Source organism: Anopheles gambiae, chromosome 2, assembly GCF_943734735.2.
Source record: "Anopheles gambiae chromosome 2, idAnoGambNW_F1_1, whole genome shotgun sequence".
Lineage (NCBI taxonomy): Eukaryota > Metazoa > Arthropoda > Insecta > Diptera > Culicidae > Anopheles > Anopheles gambiae.
In genome coordinates this window covers 56020992-56045495 of record NC_064601.1, presented here as the reverse complement: position 1 = coordinate 56045495, position 24504 = coordinate 56020992, and the positions used below count along the sequence as shown (strand labels likewise).

General features: G+C 41.0%; 3 protein-coding genes across 6 annotated transcripts in view; 2 read left to right on the top strand and 1 right to left on the bottom strand.

Annotated features, from left to right (window-relative positions):
* The window catches only part of LOC5667792 (uncharacterized), a 123685-nt gene that overhangs the window by 28376 nt on the left and 70805 nt on the right, over positions 1-24504 (top strand). For all 4 annotated transcript variants that reach the window (XM_061642663.1, XM_061642661.1, XM_061642662.1 and 1 more), the window contains exons 3-4: positions 4521-4738; positions 16692-16827. In XM_061642663.1, coding sequence (XP_061498647.1) covers positions 4521-4738; positions 16692-16827 — 354 coding nt within the window. The remainder of the gene's footprint in view (positions 1-4520; positions 4739-16691; positions 16828-24504) is intronic.
* Positions 13474-16431, bottom strand: LOC1268988 (alkaline phosphatase). Its single transcript, XM_307568.5, has 3 exons — positions 15505-16431; positions 15262-15442; positions 13474-14207 (listed from the first exon to the last, which is right to left on the bottom strand). The coding sequence occupies exons 1-3, from the start codon at positions 16381-16383 to the stop codon at positions 13573-13575; spliced, it is 1695 nt and encodes a 564-aa protein (XP_307568.5). The 5' UTR covers positions 16384-16431; the 3' UTR covers positions 13474-13572.
* Positions 22572-23987, top strand: LOC11175903 (V-type proton ATPase subunit d). The gene has a single exon (XM_003436807.2). It carries the CDS (start codon positions 22904-22906, stop codon positions 23945-23947), a length of 1044 nt encoding a protein of 347 aa, XP_003436855.2. The 5' UTR covers positions 22572-22903; the 3' UTR covers positions 23948-23987.

The window sequence follows — 24504 nt, the reverse complement described above, 5'->3', positions numbered from 1 at the left end:
AATTAAGTGAAAAATATGATACATTTATCATTCCTACCCAACGTGGGTAGCAGACACGTAACCCATCCCCATCGTCCCCAACTTATGACGAAGGTGGTGAGGCAAATGAAAGTTCGATAAAAATGTGGCAAAGGATGTGTTTGCCGAGATTGTTGATGCGTTCTGGTTCATTGACTCGCTCGTTGCGGGTGGCGCGTGTGTACGAAAAGATGTGATAGATATGATAAATCTGCTACACTGTGGGTATGTTTACGCAAGTATTTCGGGATACAAAAGACAAGCTCCCGGCACTTAAATGACGCAAAGGGTTGACATGTCACGTTCGGAATGGTTTCTATTGTAGCTCCTCGCAAAGACCAAGCCAGGACACCATGACCATGATTGGATGAAATAAATTTACTGGAAAACGATAGCTAGCCATACGGTGGCGAAGATTACGCTTGATAAAATGATTACACACATTTATTATCTGTAATCTGTGGACATTTGTTGCATCCAAAAAATGTCAATATTTTTATCACATTGAAAAAAGAGGGAGGGAGGGAGAGGAAAAATCACAAGAAATCATTTTCGGAATAACTAAACTTATTCATTCTTTTGTCGCGAACAAATTAAGAAAGCAACACGCTAAAAATCAGAGATCCTTCACCGTTGTACTAGCCTTGATTCTATTAGGTTTGCTTTCCCATCACTGCTCAGTCAGCTGTAACACGTACAACAGCGTAGCTTTCGCCGATGCGATGAAGCACAATCTACTCACGAAAGGTCGTTTTTCATCTGCACATCAAGTACCGGGCGTCTCCATTGTTCAGCGTTCCCGGCCGCCTCCATTAGGTGACGATCTGCATTATCGGGCGGGGTGTGCGTGTGTGCGGACCCGTCAGCTCCGGACATCCGACGTGACTTCAAACCCCGTAGTGCGTTGGAAGCGAAGGTACAGAGTAAACAAAAATTAACTTTCGAAATTATAAAATCATTTCGGTGTATAAAGACATCGCCAATTAATCAACGGAACATCGTGAGCAGGAGGGTGCGATCTGCTACGCCTGTTCGCTTCCTCATTGTTCCTCATCGCGAGAGAAAGCGGGCATGGTGCAAGAGGGAGTACACAAGATTAGAACATCGTCCTTTCTGGAGGCTGATCTCCAGGGTTCGTGGAATGTTTTCTTTTTTTTTCGATAAGGCCTTTTCATCTAAAGACGTTTTTTCTTCTTCAATTCTTCTGCTATCCCAAATCCACGGTACGGCATTGTAACGAAAAGCACTAATAATGTAGCATAGAAGAAAGCGAACTTTTCTCCAAAACTTGTAGACACGCACGAAGAAAATGGTCCACTCGTTGGTGGCGGTAGGCTCTGTGACGGACACGTCACGGTGACTTTTGTCGCGTCTTATTTGAAGGTTTTCGCGGGAACGCGGACCGGTCGCCGCATCATCTCGGGTGGTGTATATTTATCTTTTCGATTTTAACTTTTGCTTGGCGCACGCAGATATCGCACGGAGACGTTTCTCGTTTGGCAGGCGGAGAACGGGTGAGGTCAAACAATGACAAGGCAGTCAAACCGAAAAAGCTCGTTAGGGATCGGGACCCCGTGGCCACGGTTGAGCAATTTTGATTTTCGCGGTGACGAATTTCGACATGACTTTTGAATAAATACATTTTTGGTGCGAAATAGCAATAGAAAAGTAATCACTACGCCAGCAAATGGTGATTTTAATGATAAAGTGTGACTGTTCTCGCTTTGCGAGGGGTATGAGGGTGGTGCGTACCGGACCCGGAAACTGAGGCCGAGGAGGCAAATGGGGGCGATAAGTTGGTCTCGCTTTGAAACGTTTTCCTTACCCACCCAGGTTCTAGATGATGAGCGAGTTCGATTTTTGTTACCGATTTGTTGAGCTTAGTCGTCGTTTGATGCGGAAGATTGGTTTGGTATTGGGACAGCTTTATTGCTTTCCGGTGCGCTGGCGACATTTGGCGTGATGGGGAGAGGTTCGAGGCTGAAGTTTGATATCGTTAGATGGAGACGATGAAAAATCGAGATTAAGTCAACCGAGGCTAGCAACCGCACTGGCCTGTGTCAACACAATTACTTGATAATGATGGGAAAACTCATCAACTCACTTTCACCAACGCGTGCTAGGCCGCAGTTTATGCGAGGGGCGCGATACAGGCAGATGGATAATTTCTCTCAACACTAACTTTCAAGTGAAATTGAAACGATGACTGAGTCTTCGATCGAATCCAAAAATTAGCTCCCCCCCCCTCTCTCTCTCTCTCTCTCTCTTTATTTGTTGCTCGACCACTTCCGTTCGGTGAATCTATGTTGATCTAGGATTCATGCCTAGGCGTTTCATATTTAGCTTTGCTTTGTTTTGAAGAGTTCAGCACGTGCAATGCAGCAAAGGATCCGTGATTTACCGTCGGCGACTGAACTGCATTGTCAGTTTTGAGCCGTACATCTTTTTGGGTGTTAGTTTTATCATAGGAGGACATATACTTTGATGCTTCCGATCTCTTGTGCCAATCCGTTGTGTGTACCTACTGAACGGTGAAGAATGATACGGTCCAACAGACCAATGGAGCGGAAAACGGCCACCTTCTGTTTGTATTTCAGCGAAAGCGTTAAATTACAGACGCATTTTCACGCAAACTCACTCACTCGCAAATTTTCTTCTCGCAAAAGGACGATTTCCCTGATTGTTTGCATAGGGCCGTGCCATGGTGGGCGAGTTGTATTTTATGAAGGTATAGTGTTTTCGCGAAGCGCTTCTTCGCACAAGCGGTTGGGACGTGCGTTTGATGCTGGCCCGCGCCACACTAGTCCAAAAGCTGTATCACAGATCGCCAAATAAACGACCACCTCGGCACTCGGAAATATGATCAATATTTGATATTCAGGAGCCGTTTTCAAATGAATTAGGAGGAGCGTTAAGGATTTATTTATTGCGCCGGTTCGGCTTTGGGTTCGTGTTTGGAATGGAACGATAGCGCGTCTTCGATAGGGATCTGGCGATTTTGCTGGTCTTGGAATTGGAATCGAGGTAATTGAAAAGCCATCGTCAAGCTTGTCGGTGCTGCGCTAATGTTGTGATAATTTGATGATTCGTGATTTACGCTTTAACCAGCCAACTGAACATTGTTTGAACTGTATGGTCCTTCTCGGAATGAACCTAGTACGGCGATGACCTCGGGAAAAATAGCAGCCTTGGATGGAATGCGCAGATTGTTCGTTTGCATAGGATTGAAGCGAAACGTAAAATGAATTTATAATTTTTATGACATGTTTCTGTAGAATGAAATGTAAAAAAACAACAATATAATGATATTTAAATAGCTGTAGCTGCAGGCATACCTGAAAGCAGTAAACAGTACAACCGGACCATCCTACCTAAATAAAAAAAACTGTACGTGTAAAATAGTTAACACTGAAACACTGTATTGTATTATTTCGAATTTTATGCCCAGTGGTACATGTCAATTGTACTTACTGAATATAGTATTTCATACTTTCATTTGCCCTAATCGACAAATAGCGTAAAGCATGGGAGCTACATTTGAAGCGAAAAAATGCAAAGCAATTTTCAAATTGAAGATTCCATCACTCTGCTTTATGCATTGTCATTGAACAAACGAGATGGATAATAGGAATCGCTTCACAAAACCCCAAAAAATCTCGTTTCATGAAATGGTTACTATCAGAGCCCAAGATCGGGCATTGTAGATGCTAAGAACCAAGAATCAATTCACCCCAAACCGAATGCTGCTGCTTACAACACACAAAGCACCCCGAAGATGGATAGATAGAGCAGCTGGCAGTGTGGCAGCGTGCGGCAGCGAAGAGAAGCTTGCAAGAAAGCGAACAGAATGATGGAGAAAGTAACGAACAACAGTCCATAGAAGGTTTGTAGCTCCGGACGCACGCAACGCGCGATGGTGTGATGATCGAACCAATCTCCTTCCCATGGGTAAAGCGAGAAATCAAAGTGAACTTTTACTCCAAATAAAGAAATCAAATTTCATCGAAGAAAAATGCGCTCCACCCGAAAATCCGTGGAATCCGATAAACTTCTTGTCAATAGGCTTTTTCCTTTTCGGTCACAGATCCTTTCGCCACGCTGTTACGCTGCCTACGTTGCGGTAGCGTACCGTGTCGGGATATTTATATCCCTGGAGATGTTTTTTTTTTACTTTGCTGTAGAGTTTACGTGTCGCACCCTACCCTTGGCCGGAATGACGTGTCCGCACATGCAACACACAGCCGTTCCTTGTGGCTAAATTCTTGATGGCTTAGAAGATGGCGTGAAGAGCTTTGGAAAAGATTGCACCAGCATTAACACTCTTCCCATCGTTGGCCAGGGATGGGAATATAAATTTCAATTCCATTGATCCGTTGATTTCAGTTCGATTTTCACGTCATTTAGTGGAAGGACTCTGTTGCCAATAATGGAAAAGCATGTTGTCTGAACTTTCTTATTAATGTGAGTTTATCAATCGATTATTTTTTGTTTTCCCCTTTCAGCTTCAGTAGCCAGCACGGGATTGAGGAATCTCTCATTGTCCATCAAACCACCGTGGGTGAGACGTGGTCAGGAGGCACAGCTACACTGTCAGTATGAGATGGAAGGCACACCGCTCTACTCCGTCAAATGGTACCGAGGCACGCTGGAGTTCTACCGATATTCACCGTTCGAAAATCCACCAGCAAAAATCTTTCCATTTACTGGTATTAAAGTAGATGTGAGTATGCAATTCTCTATTATTGTATAGGATCCCGCACAAAAGAGATGTCCTTTTTTAATCAAAAATATAGATTTTGTATAGTGTTTAGCATTTGGTGAGACTTTGGTTCTGTGATGGTATAGTTATTTAAAGATTTTTGATATTGTCTGTTCACGTTAATGTCTATTTAAGCAATTATTATCAGCCTGAAAATGCACACACACAACATTTATTTTCTTAACCAGCTGCACACCGATATTCACAGTGAGTGTGACTTTAAAAAACAATAGCTTCGTACACAAAAAGTTTGTTTTTCACATCCAGCGATTCGACAGTGAATCTGAATGCAACAACCAAACCCCGTATTTATAACCGGTAGTTAACACATCGCTTCATATTTATTTATTATTACCCAACTTTGCCTTGCCTGCGACTACTTAAAATGTTTTATAGCCTATTTATTCGTCTTCTTTAGCGCAATAATCGTTGTCGGTCAAGGTCTACCCATATTACCACTAATGGACTTACTGATTACCTATAGCAGGTTAGTCAGTCCTACGTATGTGAGCTCGGTTCATACGGGGCTTGAACTCGTGACGGGCACGTTTATCAAATCGAGCGATTTGACGAGTGTACCACGAGTGTGGAAATTATAGTTACATAATATCGAATCCATATTTGTTATATTATAGTACATACGTTTTTGATGTAGTATATATTACTCAATTTTTAGCGGCTGTATCTGGGAAAGTAATAACAATACCATAATTAACAATAACCAATTTAACAATAACGGTCCAACATAAATCCTTTCTATTGGCAAAAAGTTAATCATACTATGTACCAGTAGTTAGCTAGTTTGTTATCAACAGCAATTATTCCAGTTGTTAAAATGTTGAGCTAATGTTTTCAGTCATTTTTATCTTATTTTTATACCATTGTATAACTTATCGTTAAAAATCTCGTAATTTCGGTGCAGGTATATTACTTTGTAATGACATCTTACGTCATCGGGATGTGCTTGTTCATCAGTGAAAGCCAGTTTTTGATAAAGCTGGTTGAAAGCTCCACTGCTTCAAGGCGCTTTACGCTTTAACCTCTTAACCCCGGAATGGTAGTTAACGAGGCATCGTTCAGCAGCAATTAAGTGCTGAAAATGAACGATAAAGCCCACAATCCAAAAGTTCTCACATTGGTCTCTTGCAGTTGTAATTCCGTAAACATGAACACTGGGGGTGCGAAGATATTGCGAAATGAGAACGACGTGTTTGAGTTGTTCTCACTTCATGTTGTGTACGTTGCGAATGGTTCAGCTGCTTTCACAGGCATACCAAAGAGATTGAAGAGATGAGTATTCTTTGATGCTCCCATCCAGGATACGCCAGGTCGTCGTTGCTGCGACCACTGAGTAAGCGAAACACTGAGTAGCATTTGACGCTTCCGGAAGCTACTCGACCATGCTTTTAGCGTCCGTGGGAGGCGATGGGAGTGCTTAATAAAAGTGATTTTCTTTTCAACCAAGATAAGATGAAACGAAACATAAGGCTTTCTATCATACGCATCGCACGGTTGATCCTGGAAAACTTGCATTCACTGTACGCTCTTGTGGATTTGTCTGCAAAAAGTCACATCAAATTACTCGTAACCCGAATCCCGTCGCTGCAAACGACTCGCTCTGACACTGTGTATTTCTCACAATGTAGATTTGTTGTTGGTTGTACAGAAAAGAGGGAGGTTTGCATAGAATGCCAAAGGACACATTTCAGGTCTGGTGTCTGGCATACCAGTGGGCATAGTGTTGAATCTGGGCCACTCCAGTACATGCGAGCTGTGTATGAGCGATCCGTTGATGTGTGGATTTTATTTGCTTTGTTTTCTTAAAGGAAGCCAACTGAGAAGGCATTTATCTTCAACAATGGCGTTTATTGCGCGCACATAATCCGCCCTGGTAGATCACTTCCTGTTTTGAAGTGGTATGAGGTATGAGTAGTTCTTATCTGAAGCGTTTGTTTTAAATCCTTTCATGTGGCCAATTCGCGACGAAGTAGTGTATTGTTCCATTGGGAAGAAGCTTATAATCCATAAGCACACTCTTCCCATTGACAGATTGTATTCTTTTAATGACCTCAAATCTTTATATGTTTTATGTATGGCGTAAGCACAATGCGATGTGTCCTTTGCTTACCAACTAAGCGTATAACTTAAAAATGTTTAGCGTGTAAGCTTCGAGGAAAAAAAACTAAGCTAAAGTTTATAAAATTAATAGTTATTAATATTAACATTTAATTACACCTTGCTTAATACAAGCATTATACTCAAAGCATGTAACTATGCATTATTGGTAAAGTTTGTTAATTGTGTGCATCTTGACTATCGTTTAGCTAATTTTTCCATTTGCTATAAACATTTGCTTTTAAACAAATTTTCTTGATGATCGTGTTTATTTTATTTACTGCTAAACATGAAAGTTGCGAGATGAAGGTAGAATATGTGACACGGCAAGGATTAAATCTCTCACATGCAGACGTATTGCCGTTCAAAACGATATGCTGTCGCCATGTTTGAGCGCTTCCATTTCATCTTCTCCTTTCTGAAACGTCTCGTACTCATACGGTTAACTCTTAAAAACGGTTAACGCTGTTTCCTGTTTTCTTAAAGACCTGTCTGTATCAACGTGATATTGCTTATCCAAAGCGTTCCGCAGACGGATAGGGAAGGCGGTGGAAGCGAAGCAAGGCGTGAAGATAAAATGTCACCCCGTGTGCATGACGTTAATTAGTTTATATTTCAAGACGCCGATGTACGGTTTCTACGTCTAACGGTTTCTGACTCAGAGGGGGGGGTTTCCCTTTTTGGTTTCCCTACCAACGCTTAACCGTGATTATCTGCAAGCCGTAAGGCAAACAACCACACATACACACATACATATACATACATCCATGCAGAGTCGTTACTGAACTCGATCGATACACTCCAGTGTATATGAAGTGGTAAGAGCGTGAAAGGAGCAAAATGTATGCCCCATTGACTGTCAAAAAGGTTAACTAAATCAAGACTTTTCTTGTGGGGATGACAAAAGAGCACTTCTGTTGAAGAAAAAAAAAAGAAGAAAAAAACAATATCTTCAAACGGACATACCAACGCACGTTGGTCGATAGAAGATAGGATGGATTTGACTGATAACAAGCTATTACAACGAAAACTCTTGGGGTTGAGCATGCTTGAGCAAGGTGAAAGGTTGATTCAACAATAAAAGTTAGCATCCTTTTTAAGGGCAGTAGACGAATGGGATGAATTTGGCATAATCTTGATTGTGATAGTTTGACTTTTCATTCGACCATAAACCGGCTCGCTGTTATTTGAAGTGCTTCAAGAAGTTTAATGTTTCTCATTTGTCAACAAACCGCCTAAGTATACAGCATCGATAGTGATTATAGTATTATGATTGGTAACAATCATGGTCCATCATCCTGTAATTGATTGATTCTTTCAATGTTGAATAAAGGATCTAAAAAGCTTTTTTTAGTTCAAGTTTATCGGTTGTAATTTAATGCAAATTTGATGTATCACTTACTACCAGATAATGTGTGGAAGATTCAGAAATATTTATTCTACTGATATTGTTGAAAAATATACCTTATCATTAGGGCAATATTCCTCCAAAATTCACCACTGCGAACAGAATGAAAACACAGACACACTACAACACGATGGTAAAGATGTTTGCTCTTTTAATGCCCCGAATGGCTCAGATTGTTATCATTTTAACTTTAATGTCTGTTTCCCGCTATGTGTTCGTAATTGCAGCAGATTAACTTTGCTCTTACATACCATCCCTTAAACAAAGGAGCAAAAAACAACAACAAAACCCATCGTTTTGTTTCGTTTCTCTCCGTGACCAAGACACAACTAAAAGGATCGACTGCTGTCGTAAAGAATTAACCATAACAATTACATTTAATATCTTACCACCTACTGCTTTCACTTCTTCGGTATTGCATTACCGCCTTACAACCGAGGTCGGATTCATCAGATAGATGAGTACGTAAAGGGGCTAGCAGACTGCTTCACTCCTGACCACAAGCTCAGGGCTTACCGATGCACATGGTCGAGTTAGTCGTGATTGCCTTTCTTAGTGAGTGTGATGTTGCTTCCTATCTTTCCGACACTTCCTACGGGTGACTGTTCCAGCGCAAATTGGTTGGCTGATGACAGTAGTGGCGGTGTCATAAAACCCGGAAGATAATCACGTGACCATTAGAGCAATACGCGCAAACACTTGCAGCGAGATTTTCTAGACTCTAGTTAGCTACTGGCAGCAACTCCCTGCAGTAGAAATGTCTTAAATGTCTCTTGCACCGGGAAAATCTGCACTTATCGGGGGCACTTTTAACTGTTATGGTTATTGCTCTAGCGGCAGAAGAGTTGAAGGAAGAATCTTTCCTCTGACAGTGACAGGTGACAGGGGATACAGATTTCAAGCGTCAAGAAATAATGAGCCTCCTGCTTGCTCGGCCAGCTCTGGACGGTTGGCGTTGGGGGTCTATCGATGCGGTTGTTTAATCTTCTCTCTGGTCGGCCAGAGCGCACCCCAGGACATAGCGGCACCTAATGAGCGCCTAATTAATCAACCAAACGTGTCTCGCAAGCTGGTATGGGAACCATCTGTATCGGGCGCTTGCTGTGGTTCGTTTTACCGCATCGGAACGTCTTATCATGATCAAGGTTGAAGGTTGCTATCGAAGATTGTTGTTCCGTGCGGTTCATCAGCACTTCAACAAAACAATTAGTTCCACTCGGTGAAGCACATTACACGGTATGGCCATGGAGCACACTCACAACATTTCCCGTCAGTGGCAGCATTTCGGGCGGCCAAATCAGGACGGCCCGAATGCCAGATCGCCTTTATTACCTGTAATGGTCACGCACATGCTGCTCAGGCAAAGATGCTGTTTCACAGACAGTGAAATGTTATAGACAGTGCAGTATTAGAGCAGCAGTATGAATCAATTTGCATATCTAATCAAGAAATGAGCTTTGCCGGACATTCAGACAGCTCTGGATTATCTCTCGCTTCACAGTTCGGTTGTTACCGTTTCGACAGGAAGGTAGTGTCCTGTCCTAACTGAACATATGGTGTGCGTGTGATGAACTAAAGGAAGGTCCTTGCATTGGATCGCGGTTTCAGGGCCACCTCAAATAATGACCATTCGTCTTTGTCCTCGCAGCGACAATACAGGCGGTTTAAATTAATCTGTGAAACGTCATACGACGATGCGCTTGGAACCGCTTTTGAAGCTAGCCGTTGATTACTGTCCACGGTTATCATGTCGTGTAAACCAACGCAAAGCAAACAGTGTTTCTTCCCTTGCCTGGCAATGCTTCGTTACCGGGGGCACCCAATAGCACGCTGTATTTCTAAGGCGCGCTGGAGTCTTGTGTAAATAATGGCAAATGATTGCGGCGTATTGCGCGTTGCCATCGAACGTAATTCTGACCGGTCCCTCTAGCTAAGGATTTAGGGATTAGACAATGCTACCAGTGCATGAATTTGATAGGGCAAAACTGTGAGCAACCGAACAAGATTTAAATAGTGCAGATGTGTGATTTTGTGTGAAGTTATTTCATTATACATTTGCTCAAAGCTTTGGTATCAATTATCTACCTATTTGCATAATCACTCGTTGAACGTACAAGACCAACAATGTAGACCATATAGGAAGAAACATCAATGCTACTGTTGTTGGTGTCTGTAAAGTGAAGAAAATTCTTCCATAACAAATACAGCACACATAAGACAGCAGTTTATTAAAGGCAGAATATTACAATCCTGGTGTGACGATGGAATGTATAGATGGCTTCGGTCCTATATTTTAACGGTTAGAAGGACGGGCAAATGATTATAATGCTGTTTGATTCCTCGCTTTGTAGCATTGAAGGAATGGCAATCGTCGGAGAATTTAGTTTAATTAAATGAAAATTCCTCTCTTCGCCTCTTGAGTGATTTCCAATCTCATGTCCAGCTTCCTACCATTTCGATATAATATTTTCAAGTTTACATACATACATACAGCCCAACATAATCATTTACCAAAACATGAACGATAAGTATGGTGTTGTGTAAACAGTAATTTAGCACACTACTTTGGCAATTTGCTACTACTTACCTACTATTGAACACGGTTTCTGAAACAACCATCAGATTTTTGAATTTGCTTGTTTTACATTTTATTAGTTACACGTTTTGAGACCACCAAATTTTATTTTTAAATTATTACATTTTTAGTCTTGAAAAGGTAGGGGTTCTTAATCGCAAAGGAAAATAAAAATAAAGGAATAGTAATACCACCCTCAGTGCTTTTATGGTTTTATTTTACAAAGATGATTTTCTGTTTTACTTTTCGACTTACGATTCTGGAGCCTTTAAAATTTCGAGCGTCGGTCACCGATAATTTTTGATAAGAAACGTTAATGATGATACCCACTCAAAAGGGTTGCTTTGGGTCTGTACTGATAAAAGGTGGTTACGAAAATAAGTGAAAGAAGAAACACAATTTTAATTACATAAAAAGAAATCAACAGCTACGATGAATCCGAATTGGACAAAAAAAAAAGGTCAGCGCTATGACTACCCGTCAAAAGCGCCATATCGAGGCAGATGGATTATGTTGTGGAAAAAATCTAAATCAAACCGGATCAGCTCATGCCCGGGAGTTTTTGCATCTAGAGATTTTTTGTTGTCGTTGGACGTTTGGGTTCTAGCTTGTCTTGTGGCGGGGATCAGACTGCAAAACGACAGCATGCAGCATCTTCGTTTTATTCGCTGTTGGCTTTATTTTAATTAAGATCATTAATTATGATTTTTAATATCAAACTTGTGCCCAAGAAATCGCAGAAACCATGGCTCCATTGATGGTATAGTACTGGTGGAGTAGAACGCAAAATCGAGGGTCGTGTTTGAACGCCAGTCGTCACCCTGGCGTGAACCGATGGGCAAAAGGGATAAAAGAAGTCGCTTAAGGGTGTCAAGAATGAACCTCTCCCTTTCGTGCCTTGGATGATTTGTCGAAAGTCTTACGAAGTTGTTCGAGTGCAAGTAATTGATCTTCTGCTTGCTCTTGATGGGAACGCTCAAGAGCCCTAGGACAAGTCAGGCACAATTTCGTCTTCGCTAGTTGGATGGAAATATGGGTGGTAATGTTGAAATATTAATTTGTTTATTTTTTAATTACTTCTATTGACATATTACAGCGTATATAAAGAATGAATGTCATCACTAACATGTATAAATTATGATTAATTAAATATTAGGATCAACAATAGTGGGAATCATATTTCGTTAGTCATCTTTTGCTTTTTATTACGCAGAGAATGATACAGCATACAAAGTCTTAAAATAAATGTTAATGTAATTTATTTAAATTATTACTTAATTGCGTTGATTGTTAATTTTGTTGCATTATGACATTTATGCGTTTTTTTTTACTTTCCTGTCGAATATAAGCATTTTAGTCTACTGGAGGATATGATTTTTATAGCTTACCTGTGCTATGTTCACTATTCTAAAGGTGGAGTTGGTCACGAAATAATGCCTCTTCCAAGCAATCGTTGTAAATCAGTTTCCCAGCTCAAACGCGAACACCAAAAAGACGGACGAACCCCGTAAGTGATCATTTTTATAAGACCAATCTTTTGCTTCATGCTGTGTTTGAAAGTAACGAAACATAGTCGAGTAAAAGCTGTACAAATGGCAAAGCAATCTGCACGTATCGTGTACGGATTTGAAACGATGAACAGCAAAACTTCTGACACGTGCAGCATGATGGATAGAGAATACAGAGAACATGCGGGCAGCGTGCGGAATTTCATTCGGATTAGCGGTCAGTTGTTAGAGGGAACACACGGTTCGTCTAATGGGATGCTATACACATCTCCCAAACCGCCACCGTTCGGCCGGGGAATGGGAATGTCCATTTGTATTAGTGAATTCCAAGTTTCCTTTCGTGCGCTTTCTTGCAATAGTCTAGAAACAACATACCTTGAAGGTGTGTGCTCGATCACGGTCTCGCACGAAAGTATTTAGCGAAGGTGCCGTGCGAATCGATTGATTGCACCGAGCGGAGGTACTTCATTAGGTGATTCTAATTTCACTCTGCGAGAAGGAAAGTAACACGGGGTGGTAAATATCCTACTGTCGCCTTGCCCTAGCATCCCTCGCGCTCTGAAGCATTAAGGGGTGTAGGCGAAGGCAGTTGGAGCTGGGAAAAAGTTTTTGATTAATTACGGTTTCCGAAGGCCTACAGGTGCTCCGGTTGTGGGCGCAGGAGAAACAGCCGGGAATCGATTACCGACCGCGTTGTTGCATGAAAATAGCAAAATGGCACACTGGAATAGAAAGTTTGTGCTACGGTCCGTTTGGATCGGCTGGAAAGCTGTATGAGAAACGAAAAAATAACTTCAAGCGTGGAACAAAGCGATAGGATAGGCACAATCAAATATTAAAAGGTTCAAATTGTCTTCCATGCTTCCATCCCCGGAATAGGTGGATGCTAGGTCCGATAACGGCACCAAAAAAACACGAACACAAAAGTTTGCAAAATAAAAAGCGAAAAGTGTCGTTTGTTATCGTAAAAGTTGCGTTTTTTGTTAATTGTTTGTTTCACTCGAGGAGTTTTCTGTTAGCATATAGTACAACTGCGACTTGCAAAAGGATACTCATCGGGATTCGGTTATAAATAATGTCCTAATGCATGTTTGGCAAGTCGTTTCAATCAATTTATTTTCCTTTACTTCAAGTAATTTTGGTTTTTTGCTTGTATTGCTCATCTTTACCATTTATTTGAATTTTGATTTTACACTAACAACAACGTTTTTGTGCGGATGTATACAATCACCATAAGCATTGCTAGTAGTTGTGCTAAGCCTCGTATGGGTGTTGCTGTGCCTCCACGCAGCCGTTCACGACAAGCGTCCGATTGGTGGAATGTATCCGGGCCTAGACAGGCAGCAAACAAGAGCCCGTGTCCGATGACGTGCTGCTCGTACAGTCCACTAAAAATATGTGCCCACGGACCCTTGGCAAATACGGCCACATCGTCTCCACCGTGGGTTTCATCCTCGTAGGGAACAGCAGCCGGATATGTAAAGTCGGGGTCGTGGAATCGGTCTCGCATGTCGTCGGGATTCCTGCGGCCCCCATTTTCATAGAAATGATCCGCATAACTTGGTCCGTTCGCGTAAGCTAGCGTGAAGAACGGCATCCGGTCGAAGCGCGAAAAATCTCCGGTCGAGAGGATATCGTTACCCCTCACCGGATATCCTCCGATCGTGAATGTATGCGAGTGATCGGCTGTCACCAGTACCAGTGTTTCCTGGACGCTTTCATCCAGCTGTCGAACAGCACTCTCGACGGCCCGATGTAGCTCTACTGTCTCATCCAATGCTAGCTTTGCCAAATTATCATGATGAGCGTGATCAATTCGTCCACCTATTATCCGAGGAAAAAAAGGCAAAAAGGCAAAGAATCGGTAACCCCAAGAACTATGAACAAGCATATTATCTGCTGGTAGCAAGTGAAGCACTACAATGAGCGATCGAAACGTTAGGACTTTGACGCAACTGACGTGATATCACTTCTAAAACAATACCACAGTACTAACTTCCTGCAGCACGTACTGACGACGCTGGTGGTACATGACGCTGGTGGTTTGAAAAATTGAATCACTGCACCATTGCGAACCTCGTTTACAAGAAAGGGTGGATTTTGTAGAAGTTGATGTGGTGAGGATTTGTGTGGGAACTAGTTAGGGATGAATTCTGCATCAATCACGTCAACACGTCATCGTTCTCCACTGTGAGTGATGGGAACCAGTTGAGCACGTAAATGGGCGAGACGGAAATGAAGCGCCATGAGGATGTTGAGCAACGCGGCCGAATGGAAATGTTCAAATGGTTGAAAGCCAAATTCTCGGATAAGCGTAGGCCATCAAGGAAATTGGCTGTTCTAGATGCAAAATGTAATGTCAAACAGGGCTACGACTATTTAGTATGAATGTTGTAAAAGGTTTTAAAGCTCTGCACTGTATGCCGCCTTGGTTTTTGGCCGGTTCCAGTCGTCAACTCGCACGACTAAACAACATGCCCGTCAAGGGTTCAAGTCTCAAGTGGACCGTAGGCACGGTCGTAGGACGTAGGACTGAATATTTTGGTATGGATAAATCAATAAGTCCACTGAAAGTCAAGCCCACAAGAGGTACAGACAGGCCTTGACCGAAAACAATTGTTGTGCAAAAAGAAGAAGAATGTTTTTTTGAAGAAGTTTTTTTTTTGTATGAAAACCGACAAATTCGACTTATGTGGAAATTCGACGCTTAAATAGTGCATCTCGGGAACAACCGTTTTATCATAAAAGATATGAGAAATTCTATCAAATATTGTTGTTTTATTAGGGATCAAGAGGCAGTTGGCAGTTTAACATTATGTTACTTCTAAAAATGCTTTAAATAATGTTTTGGCAATGAGAATCGACTGGCTGTACATACCTTCTACTAGTAGTACGTATCCACGGTCATTGCGTCGGAGAATTTCCAAAGCTTTAATTGTCATTTCCTGCAGCGATGGTTCACGTTGCGCATCTGCTAACATCCTATAAGACATGTGGTTTCCGCTAAACAAACCGAACAATCGATCCACCAGCTCGGGTTGGATAGCCATGAGTCCAGTCTGAGGAACATTCCGATGAGGTGATCAATTTTGCAGTTATTCTCATGGGCCCGTGCACTTACCCGGTCGTGAACAAACTGAGCCCGCAACTCACGAGCGACTGCATCGTTGATCCACTCATCGACGAGATTGCGACCATCAGTGCGTCTTCCCGGTTCGCCATTTCGGTCCAACGTTCCGGTTGGATAGAAATGTCTTGATCCACCTCCAAGGGCTACAGTAAGGTTCGTCCCGATGTCGCCGTGAACCAATTGCGTTGCAATGTCTACACAGCCCGGGGGTAATTCCGTATCATCTTCCCAGTATCGCGCCCCGGAGACGGCGTACGCAACGGCCGGCGTTGCATGGGTGATGCGTGTGTTTGTGACGATCCCCGTCGAGCGACCATCCTCCTGGGCGTACTTCAGTATCGATGTCAAACGGTTCGACTCCTGCAAGCTGAGTGGACAGTTTCTTAGCGGCACATGACCACTGACCCCGATAGTGCCATAATTGTTCTTCACTCCCGTCAGGATGGCGGCGGCCGTACAAGCAGAATCCGATACCTGGTAGTTAATGCAGTATGTCTTCGCGAGTCCCGTGTGGGGAAAGGTTTCGAACGAAAGTTCCAGTTCCTCGCCCCCCATGTACATGCGGGTGGCAGCGAGTGTTGGTATTGACAATCCATCGCCGAGAAAGATGATAACGTTTTTGGCCACGTTTATGTTTTGCTCGTTCAGTTCCAGTTGACGCCGTAGTCGGGCCTGTCCACTGGTCAACCAATATTCGCGGTCCTTTTCTCTGGTGGGAGCTGTTGGGGGTACCCAGTCAGGGTTATCCATCGGATGGGTTGGCCCCAAATTAGGGACCGTTACAAAGTTAGACAATGGGTTGGCGATCACACCATCCACCGTGATATGCACAGAAACCGTAATGACCAACAGCACATAAATGAGACCCATTATTACGATACCACAATCACGGCGTAACTGACACAAACTTCTTGACACCGGGTCTTTGTGACTGCGGGTGCGTTAGCCAATTTCCGTCTCGTCCGCAACTAATTGAGTCTAATCCGATCCATCGAAAGATAAGATCGTGTGCTCTTATCTACATGTTTAAGATGGGTTTAGATAGAATGATGGTATCTGTGTAAGAAAAGTGCACCCCAGTATAATATTGAACTCAAATATCTAAAATGTTTGATATTTCGTCGTTGCTTATCGATAAATGTCTTAAATTTCGTTTTTTGTCTTTTTTTTCTTCATAGATGACCGTATCGAATGCAACACACGTAACGTTACGAAATGTGGGGTTTAATTTATCGGGTAATTTCACCTGCGAAGTTACAGCGGATGCACCTTCATTCTACACGGGCGTTGCAACAAATGTGTTAACGGTAGTAGGTAAGTGGCTCTTGGTATTTATCATATGAATTGATGGGGGGTTTAACATTTAACCGTATCTTGGATAACAAACTGCACAATTTTGTTCATCACGAAAAGGTAAAAGCTGAAGGATACAGATTATCTGCTACAAATTAATCTTTCAATTATCATTATCATATGATCGTGTTTGTACTTGTATAATTCCATGTTAGTTTGTGAAGTAGCTGAAGTAGTCAGTATACATTTAAGATCAAATGGTAATATTTGGTTCAATCATGTTCATTTTGTCTCATGAACGTTGTTAAAACTTAGCATGTAAATGTTTTATAAATTATCAAAATAGTATTTTTAATGTGTTAATATACGGTCTGTGCCCGTGATACGCGGTTTATGCATTCCACAGATATCCGCGTAAGTTGAATATCACGATTTTCAAATTATTTTGATACAATTTAGTACTTCTATACACTCTACCATTTATGTACTACCATTAATGTAGAAAATTACAATATTTATGCGGTTTAAAAATTTCGACAAAAAGAGCAATTTATTTTGCATTTGACAAATATTGCAACAAATTGTACTGATTTGTCACATAAAATAGCAAATTTAGAACATCGCATATCTCTGAATCTGCGTATATTAAGTACCGCGAAACTCGGGAACAGACTGTACACCGATGAGACATGCGAGAATGAGACATGCGACAGCTGAATCAGATGAAACGAAATCTTTTAAAGATTGGGTGCAATCTTCGATGAAAAGCTGTTCAGCTAGCTGTATTGGCCTTAGCTACATAGGATTATTACACTTACAGTGCTTTTAATCTTTAAAATTCGAATTTATAAGACTACGGTTTTACAATGCGTCTATTTTTAGACAATCACTTCACTCGGTGGTAACTGAAATCGTAACAAATTTTTATGTTCAAAACAAAATCAAAATATGAGGGCCTTTCTTTTGCCGTTTTTGTCTGTTTCTAAACAAATATATCACACGGTTTCATTGCAAACATAAAAATAAATTAATATTCAAAGGAAATAAACTCCTTGAAATGACCATAATTAGAATTCAACAGATGCATAATCCATCCGACGGTATGATTAAGATGTATGTAAGATGTGTGGTGGCAAATCTAACGGAATGCAGTCGGTAAATGGAGTCCCGAAGATTGTACAAGTAGCTTCAATGTTTTGTAAAAAAGTGATGCAACATTATACCTTATCTCAATCCAAGTCCGATGTTGAAAACCGGAAAACTTTGTTGAAATTCGTTTAACACATGCTTTTGCTATAGGTTAAAAATACTTTATTAAATACGAACTGAGCGCGTAACAAAAGAGCCACTACTTCTGCGCTAGATTCTTTTATAATCTCTCACTTTCTCGATTTTTTTGACAGTGATTGTCCCTATTCTTTACGTCTATGTCGCCCTCTATTTGACCGTCTATCGTATTAGATTAAATGAACCGTTGATTTTTATCAACAATTAGTAAAATGGTTGCTAGTACTCTCATGAGCAGAATTAACAGTGCTTTTCATTTAAAACTCAACACACCTAAAAATACATTCCAGCCTTCATTTTTAATCTGTTTTTGTACAAAGAATGTATTGATAGGATTTTTTTATTCCAAAAACGCTGTTAATTGTGTAAATCTTAGCAGTTTTCATGTGATCAGTGTTCTGGGAAGATGGCGATAGTCTGTATCGTGTTTCTCACTGTTAAGTTAAGTTGCTCTGCAAACAGCGTGAAACGCATTCCAATTTTATTTATTTGTGAGCGCGATAGAGCGTACTGGAAGAAAAGAACCGCGGGATAACTTTTAATTGCATTCTTGGCTCATTTCATGTTGTTCGATTGGGCATCTCTCTTTACCCATGGGATGCAGCTAGAGCGAGCGAATAATTGTATGAAATAGATCAGACAACAAAGTGTAGTTTAATTTCCTTAACATCGATTTATTTGAAGCACACCTTTACCGGACTTCCACTGGAGCAAAAGTTGGAGTGGCGTTTAATTGAAGAAGAAAGGAAATGGCTGCAGAATTTCAGTACTATCACGTCTTTGACGAAGTGAGCATAAAGAAACAGTGTCTGAGTGTGAGTGTATGTGTGTTAAAAAGTGTGTGCGTTTGGAGCGACCAACCTGCAGCATATTTACTTTACGACTTGAAATGTTCCATTAATTAATTTCTCCCACGATCTACGCTTTCGTTCGTGCTAGAAGGATACCAGCAATGCTTCAATTTGAATGACTCGCATCTGGTCGGAGTTATACATTCTTAAACTGCCGAACAAGATGAAGAAAAAAAAGTCTTATGCTGTTACAGTCCATCTTTATCAACGATGCTTTTTCATGCTACATCATATAATGTCGAAATGTAAAATCAGTGATGTTTAGTGTTGTAATGTAGAGAAAAAATATTTATACATTCAAATAAGCCTCACAAGTTACGTCTAGCCAAGGTATGTCTTGCGTATGATCGGCGATGGCATAACACAATGGAATATAACTTAGCTGGAAGATATTGGATCCATTTGTTGCCATCTTCAAATTGAAGAAACCATTTTTTTTTTTTTGCAAAAGATTGTCATGAACTGTATCTGCACTGCAGTGGAAGTCAGTAAGACGGAAAGAGAATGTGGAAGGGCAGGCAAAACAGGGAGTGCATTTTCCTTACTTAATAAATTGCCTTCGTTTGGTGCAGGATTCGCAGACCGCGCAACCGGCATGGCTTTCCACAGTGCGAACGATTCAGATTTGAGTGATCATTTCGTTGACGTCGAGACCTGCACACCGGAACAGGAAGACACATCATTCATGAGATTCGTTCTAAAATAGCACGTACCGACACGGCTGCTCGGCTTACTTTGCCGACTGCCATCATATTTCATCGGGGATGGGATTTCATAAGGATTGGGCGATGCTTGCAGTGCTTCGAATGCATCCATCCAGCACTGACCGACGAACTGTTTCATCGTAAAATGATTTGATACGTTGACAGCGTCGGCGATAAGGGCCGAATCGGTCGTACATTTCAATTTATCGTTCACCGCTCGAACGATGGCGGAATTGCTCGGTTCTTGTAGCCTTGCCGGCTTTTCGACGTTGAAAGGCACAGAAAACGGCCGCGACACAAATGTATTTTTAATCGTCATCGTTAATTTATCCACAGCAGCATAATTGATTATCTTATACGTCCCGTGTTTTCCACTAGTATCATAATTAGTTCGCATTAGCAGTACAGGGTGGTAGTTAATGAGAAAAGGGGTTCACCATTTTCAGTATTGTGTAGAGATTAACTATTGTTTAATTGACACTCTACATCGTATAGTTCTACATCAAATACAGCTGCAGTTGCACTAAAAAGTGGAACGCTGTTTAGTTGTCACCGTGCGGCCAGACCAGGTGAAATATATAGCGAAATATCGAGAACAGTTAAAGCTAAAGGGTTGGGGGAGATACAACACCCGCTTTCGATAATAACTCAAAAAAAGTATCTTCTTAAGCGGAACATTTACAAATTGGAAGAAATGATGAACTTTTGACTTAAAATTAACGAAATGTTTGATATTGAAGTTCTTTGATGAATTTAGTGCGTTTTAGTACATGTTATTTGTATACATTTCATATCAGCTAGTTACTGTGATGCATTAGCTGTCAGATATTTTGTCGGTCACATAGTTCATTGCGCTGCATAAAAGGTGTGTTTATTAAGAATTTGAAATATTAGCGCGTTTTCCGGGCACCATCATTGAGTATTGTTATGTCAAATCGCATACAATGTTCTATACCCCCCTCCAGCCCTTCCCGATTTTAATAGCGGAGCCCCCAGTATTGTTATGTCAAGTCGTAAAATGTCAATTTGCTCTGAAGCACTTCACCTCCTAACATCCATACACCTTGGCTGTATATTTCACCTCGTCAGGCCGTACAGTCATGCTGTTTAGTTGAACGCGCGATAGTAGGCTGATAGCTGTTTTCGATAGTTGGATTCGATATCAGCTCGATACTAGGTGTTTTAAAAAAAATTAAAAAAAATCTCATGGCTTATTGCCAAAATTTTAAAATCTTGGAAACATGGAAAAACGTGCCAACTAAAAATACAAATTCAATAGGTAACTCTCGATGAAATGATTTTTTGATGGCGAATCTTTCCCCTTCCATTATCAAAAACGATTCGCGAACAGTTTTGCGTTTCCATTAGACGATTCTTCTGTAGATTCGAAAACGGCAATTTTATAAACTTATACACATTAACACTTGTTTTTACTGTATGGAAATCACTAAACGCCTTTTAACCAATGTTGTTCCATGCGCAGGGATCGCAAACATAAGTTGAAATACCAAAATACAAAGCTTTCTTTGCACCTGTCAAATGATTTAGCGCGTGGTCACGGACGTGACAAAATTTTGAAAAAAATTTCAACTTTGTCAACATTGCTTGTCAACTGCAAAAAAGAGCTTTTCTCGTGGCCGCACCAAAAACATACACAAGAACGCCAAAAAGCTCCAACATCTGAATATGATTGATAATGAAATGAAATGAAATGAAATGAAATGATTGATATTTTGTTTAAGAAGCACGAAATAGGTACATAAATCAATTAGAATCATGCATTTTAGCATTATTATCATAGCAATGGGTCACAACTGCGCCAAATAGCTGTTTGTTTACGCTTTTTCGCGAACGTCAAATTTTGTCACTTTTTGTCAATCTTTGTCAACTTTTTTTCCTGGCTGCTCCAGGTCAAGGTGTATGGATATTAGGAGGTGAAGTGCTTCAGAGCAAATTGACATTTCACGACTTGACATAACAATACTGGGGGCTCCGGTATTAAAATCGGGGAGGGCTGGAGGGGGGTATAGAAAATTGTATGCGATTTGACATAACAATACTCAATGATGGCGCCCGGAAAACGCGCTAACAATTCACCTCCTTAATAAACACACCTTGCTCCAGGTTACAAAATTTTGACAAAAGCTCAAAAAAGTGACAAAAGCTCACGTTTTGAAAAATTTGTCAGCATTTTGTCACTCTCATGGCCTTTCGCCTATTACAAGCAAAGATTCGTGCCATCCAGCCTACGGTGGATGGCAAAAATTGCACGAATAAGATTCGCCGAACTTTGCTCGAATTTCCGTTGCCATGGAAAACGATGATTTTGACAGGAGTTTTCAAGCAGAAATCGTTTCATCGAATCGCGGCTTATGACTACCATGCCGATGTTTCTTTATCAGCAGTACCGGCGAACTCGTTCGTTCCTGGGAACGTTCGCCGCGACGCTCATTTTCACTCATTTCATAGCCCTCTAGATCAAAAATTAGAAAACCGTATAGGTTTTGTTCTGGTCAACCTGCCAGTACAACCCTGTCCACTCATGAGCGACGAATGTTTCTCGTCGAACGAGTTCGCCGGTACGGCTGTATGTCACAGCTACTTCGTCACTTGGAAACAACACGACTATTGAGGTACCAACTACTAAACAAGCTAATTAAAAAGACCCAACCAGCGTGGTTATACACTTCACGTTCGGTAGTCTGCATCTTTTTAATCCGCACCTCGACAATCAAAATGGTGAAATATGACGAAAAAGATAAATATTTTTCTATTTTCTAAATTATATGCTTTCTTTGGACAATATTAAAATGTAGATAATGTATGTATGTAATAATTACCTTTTAACAAAAAGCACATCAAAACCTCATTCGAAAATCCGCACTCAATGAAGCACCAATAATTTTTGCCATGTTTTTATAGTTAACATTCTGTTTTCACCATTCGCAATCTAAATGACCTGAACAATCGATGTCATATTACTTGATACGTGATATGCATCAGCAAGGTAACAATAATTCATAATCGTAATCGATTGTCGTACAGCGAGTTGCGTAAAAAGTAAATTTCGATTAGTTTGCTGCGTACACATGACATGGTTGATGTATCTAACTACATCCATGTGTGGAATAGAAAGTAGAAACAAAGTAGTTCAGTTTTTGCAGTGCAGCACTGTACAATGTTGCTTTGGGTTGAACATCGGTAGTAGTCGAAGTTATTTACTGCTAAACAGGGCACATACCTTACCGATAAAATATGTCTGGTTGTTTATTCAATATTGACGGTGGATATCTGGAAGCTTTGTGCCGTGGTTTCAAATCTAGCATCTTGAAGCAGTCTGATTACTTGAATTTGATACAGTGTGAAACACTCGAAGATTTGAAGCTTCAGCTGCAAAGCACTGAGTATGGACCGTTTTTAGCGAACGAAACGTCCCCAATTACGGTGTCTATAATCGACCAAAGGCTGCGTGAAACATTGGTTGTCGAATTCTCATATCTTCGGAATCAGGCGGTTCAGCCATTGGCGGAGTTTCTGGACTTTATCACATACAGTTACATGATCGATAACACGATCTTGCTCATTACGGGTATGTTGCACAAGCGTCCAGTGCTAGATGTAATCGCAATGTGCAACCCACTTGGCCTGTTTGAACAAATGGAAGCTATTAATATGACATTAGCCCCCTCTGATCTGTACAATGCAATTCTGATCGATTCTCCGCTGGCTCCGTTTTTTGACAATTGTTGCTGGGAGCAGGATATGGATGAACTGAATATCGAAATTTTACGCAACACTCTGTATAAAACATATTTGGAGCAGTTCTACAACTTGTGCAAAGAAATTGGAGGAGCTACTGCAAATGTTATGTGTGAAATACTAGCATTTGAAGCGGATCGTCGTGCCATCATTATAACCATCAACGCACTTGGAACGGCACTCCCCAAAGAAGAGTATGTGCATCTTTATCCATGCTGTGGTCGTTTGTATCCAGAAGGTTTGTTGGCATTGGGACGCGCGTCTGATTACGAGCAAGTACGGTTGGTTGCCTCGCGTTATGCTGAGTATGGAACGCTATTCGAAGACCTAAACAATCTCGATGGATGGTCCTTGGAAGACAAATTTTCCGGTTACGAAGCTAAGCTCCACGCGCGCAGCTTTATGCAGCAGTTTCATTTTGGTGTATTTTACTCTTACCTAAAACTAAAAGAGCAAGAATTTCGTAACATTGTTTGGATAGCAGAATGTATCGTGCAGAATCAACGCAACAAGATAAGGAATTATATTTCTTTATTGTAAACATGTGAGATACACCATTAAAAACGTCGTCGTGGAAATACATTCTATGCTCAAATATTTGTACTAATTTTATGTCGTCCCTGTAGTATTATCCCTGTGTCAATAAGGTTACATATTTGCTCTATCGCTGCGTGCTTTTCATGTGTACTTTTTTCAGTTAATTTGATTCATATTTCATTGTGCCAGAAATGTGTTTCTTAATATTTCTGTATTTTTTTTACTATTTTGTTGTTTTTCGGTTTCCTGCTGATCATAATTTGTTTTTCTTTGCTTCTTTCAGCTAGCACGCCATACGTGTGTATATGTTTGGTAGTGCCATTTAATAAACTCACATTCACTTTCATTCAATTACATTGAATTTTGAGGTGAAAACGAGGAGCTGAAAAGTACAAACAATTGAACCTTGCCAGTCAAAAACTGCACAAGTGGTCCATGGGTGGTTCCGGGAACGACAGCATTACAGCAGCTAACTTCCGCTCCATGGGTCAAAATTTTAAATCATGCTATGCATTGCATCCGACAACATCATTAAACTCTTGTTGTATTGTTCACTTTTG

What these genes read in the sequence shown, in the direction of transcription:
- LOC1268988 (XM_307568.5), bottom strand. Translation starts at nt 16,383, where the DNA reads ATGGGTCTCATTTATGTGCTGTTGGTCATTACGGTTTCTGTGCATATC. An exon ending in CTCAGTTTGTTCACGACCGG is followed by an intron (nt 15,443 to 15,504) that starts GTAAGTGCACGG and finishes AATGTTCCTCAG; the next exon opens with ACTGGACTCATGGCTATCCA. An exon ending in ATACGTACTACTAGTAGAAG is followed by an intron (nt 14,208 to 15,261) that starts GTATGTACAGCC and finishes CTCGGATAATAG; the next exon opens with GTGGACGAATTGATCACGCT.
- LOC11175903 (XM_003436807.2), top strand. Translation starts at nt 22,904, where the DNA reads ATGTCTGGTTGTTTATTCAATATTGACGGTGGATATCTGGAAGCTTTG.